This window comes from Microtus ochrogaster, chromosome 18 (assembly GCF_000317375.1).
Source record: "Microtus ochrogaster isolate Prairie Vole_2 chromosome 18, MicOch1.0, whole genome shotgun sequence".
Taxonomy (NCBI): domain Eukaryota; kingdom Metazoa; phylum Chordata; class Mammalia; order Rodentia; family Cricetidae; genus Microtus; species Microtus ochrogaster.
Window position 1 is genome coordinate 10,831,621 of NC_022020.1, and position 3,097 is coordinate 10,834,717.

At 39.5% G+C, this 3,097-nt stretch overlaps 1 protein-coding gene across 1 annotated transcript in view; it reads right to left on the reverse strand.

The window, feature by feature from the left end:
- The window catches only part of LOC101994793 (desmocollin-2), a 39,602-nt gene that overhangs the window by 14,724 nt on the left and 21,781 nt on the right, over positions 1–3,097 (reverse strand). Inside the window, exons 8-9 of the mRNA XM_005355798.3 lie at positions 2,498–2,632; positions 2,072–2,257 (exon numbers count right to left, since the gene is read on the reverse strand). Of these exons, the coding sequence (XP_005355855.1) occupies positions 2,072–2,257; positions 2,498–2,632 (321 nt within the window). The remainder of the gene's footprint in view (positions 1–2,071; positions 2,258–2,497; positions 2,633–3,097) is intronic.

The window sequence follows — 3,097 nt, forward strand, 5'->3', positions numbered from 1 at the left end:
AAAGAAATAAACTGCTGTATCCCAGCCCTTAGTGATACTTGCCCCAGAATGCTCTGACCTGTGTAATAATTTGCACATAACTCCCTTGTGAGGGCTAAAGAAAATTGATATGGTGCCATATTAAAATGGAATAAGAATTAGACAATGGTGCTCCAGCTATAAGATATGAACTGCTTTACTTTGGCTTCTATAAACTTGCTTATCACTGCAGGACTGGGATGAAGTGGTCTTTTCATTACTATACGGTGGGAAAGAGAAACAACTGAGGGCGGTGAAACAATCCTCTTGCCCAGCTGTGGATTCCATAGATAATTATAATGTACACCTTTAGTATCCACCTATAAGCCCTCCTTTGGGCCTTCAGCAGGGCATGCTGTTTGACTCCAAGGTTGCTGCCCTGCTAGCAGTAAGAATAAATTCATTTAACCTCAATCTAAATTGAGTCTAAGTCTTTGGTCTTTTCCAACAGAGTTGAACACCACAACAGTGGAGAAACAAGAGTATAGAAAGCTTAGAGTCATTATTTGTTCCTTTTTGAAATATCTTCCTCCAAAGTCAAGAGCAAGTATCCTTTAATCTGATGGTTGCTAAGGTAACAGGAGCAGTTGACAGAAATGACCCAGAGATAAAGTCTGTTATTGGGATTGGGGCATCAGTGGGGTCAAGGAAGACATGGGATTTAAAGGGCTTTCTTTGTTGTTTTGAAACAGAAACTAACCCAGAAACTAAAGCTAATTTGTATCATTGGGAGGAAAATGGATTTATCATCTTTGATCCACAGTCCTTGAGAACGTGTACAAAAGGAAAACACTCTAAACAAGTGGTTCTCAACCATCCCAAAGCTGTAACCCTTGAATACAGTTCCTCATGTTGTGGTGACCCCAATCATAAAACCATTTCATTGTTACTTCATAACTGTAGTTTTGCTACTGTTATGAATTGTAATATAAATACCAGATATGCAGGGACCACTGTGAAAGGGTTATTTGATCCCCAAAGGGGTTATGACCCACAAGTCAAGAATCACTGTTCCAGACCAGGATGGGATCATGTTCAACTTAATGCTGCCATATAAGCATCTAAGGTTGAAATATCTTGGGTTGCTTCATTTACCAGGTCTGACTCTTATGTGCAAAATAATAACCGAAAGATGTTTTGGAAATGGGTATGTCACAAACTGCTTGAGTTGCATGCTAAGACCCTGCATGATAAGACTGTACTATGTACAAGATACAGAGCAATAGACCCAGTGATAGTCTCCCTGTGGGTCTAACCAGCTATGACTCATTTAAGAAATTCAATACGTACTTACTCCTTGCCCTGGGAACAAAAAGAATAGTCTGTAAAAGACTGGCTCTGTCCATTACTGTGAATGCTATGCTAAGTTTTAAAGTGTTAAAATATATGTAAGAAAATGCATACTATGCCACATGAATAAAACACAAATAAACACATTTTAAAATCATGTCTTTGTCAAGGCTCTGTTGGTTGGTTTCTCCAACTTCCTACAAGCTAGAGTTATCTGGGAAGAAAAAATCTCAGCTGAGAAAATGCTTCCATCACTCTGGCCTGTAGGAAAACCAATGGAGCATTTTCTTGATTAATGATTGATGTGGGAGGGCCCAGCGCACTGTAGGTGGGGCCACCCGAGAAGGTGTTCTTGAAGTATCTAAGAAGACAAACTAGGCAAACAGAAAGAGGAAATCAATAAGCAGTGTCCCTCCGTGGTCTCTGCTCCAGCTCCTGCCTCCAAGGTCCTGCCTTGAGTTCCTGCCCTGACTTCCTTTGGTGACGGGCTATAAAAACATGGAAGTGGAAGCATGGAGAAAAAGCAGCCTCCCTCCCCGGCTGACTTTTGTTCATGATGTTTATCACAGCTATAGAAAGCGTACTAACAGCTACTCACAGTGAACATGCTCACTCCGTTTAATCTATATGAATAAAATAGTATAATTAGCTATATTATGTATTTCATGTTTCCATTAACCAAAATATCTTTCTGCCCATTAAATCTTTGCCTGTGATTCTCTATTATAAATCACAAATATCTAATTTGCTAATTAATCCTTACCTTAACCACACACAGAATGCCTTCATTGGTTTTGGGATCTGTTTCAATTTTGAAGTTTCCATTTTCATTGCCCTTTAAGATGTTGTAATTAGCTCTCCAGTTAGGAGAGTTAACTAAATCTTTATCCTGGATAGAAAGTCGTAAGATTTCCACATCAATTGTATTTTCTTCCACTGATGTCTCATACTAAAAGAAAAAAAAAAAAAGAGAAAAGCTTCATCAATTAATCATCACAAAACAAGATCACCATGGGAAATAAACTCATTCTTACAAATCCCAGAGCACATGTCCTCATGTTTAAAACTAACCCCAAGCTACTTTCACATCATTGTGAGCATATCCTGCCAAACAATGGGACACAAAGAGATGTGCACACTTTCAAGCTGACAGCCATGCATTTCTCTCTAACAAACAGCACACACTCACCACAGTGCGAGTGAAGGTTGGAGGGTTGTCATTCACATCTCCGACAGTGATGATGCAGGTGGCTGTTGCCTGCAAGCCAAAATACTGGCCATCCATGTCCTGCACTTTTATTTTCAACTGGTATTTGTCAATTAACTGAAAACAAAGAAAGTGTAACTGTTAGGCAAACATGGCATCTTTATAAGTAGAACCTTGACTCTGCTGCTGTTCTTTAGGGGAACGTTGTGATGTTTAACAGCATTTACATGCCAGAGAAGGTGCCTTGCTCTAGTACTATGCAATCAATACATGAAAACTAGTCACTTCTCAAGTGGAAAGTGCTATCAATTCAAGGAACTATAATTAGTTAGCTTTACCAACTTCCAAAAGGGAAATAAGTGTCATGAGTGTGATATATGACACTCCCACATCACATCTCCCAGGCAGAGACAAACAGATCTCTGTGAGTTCAAGGTGTAGTAGGTACACCTTTAATTCCAATGCCTGGGAGGCAGAGACAGGCAGATCTCTGAGAGTTCAAGGACAGCCTGGTCCACAGAGTTATTCCAGGTCAAAGATACAGAGAACCTGTCTCAAAAAGCAAAAAATAAAAGTAAAAAT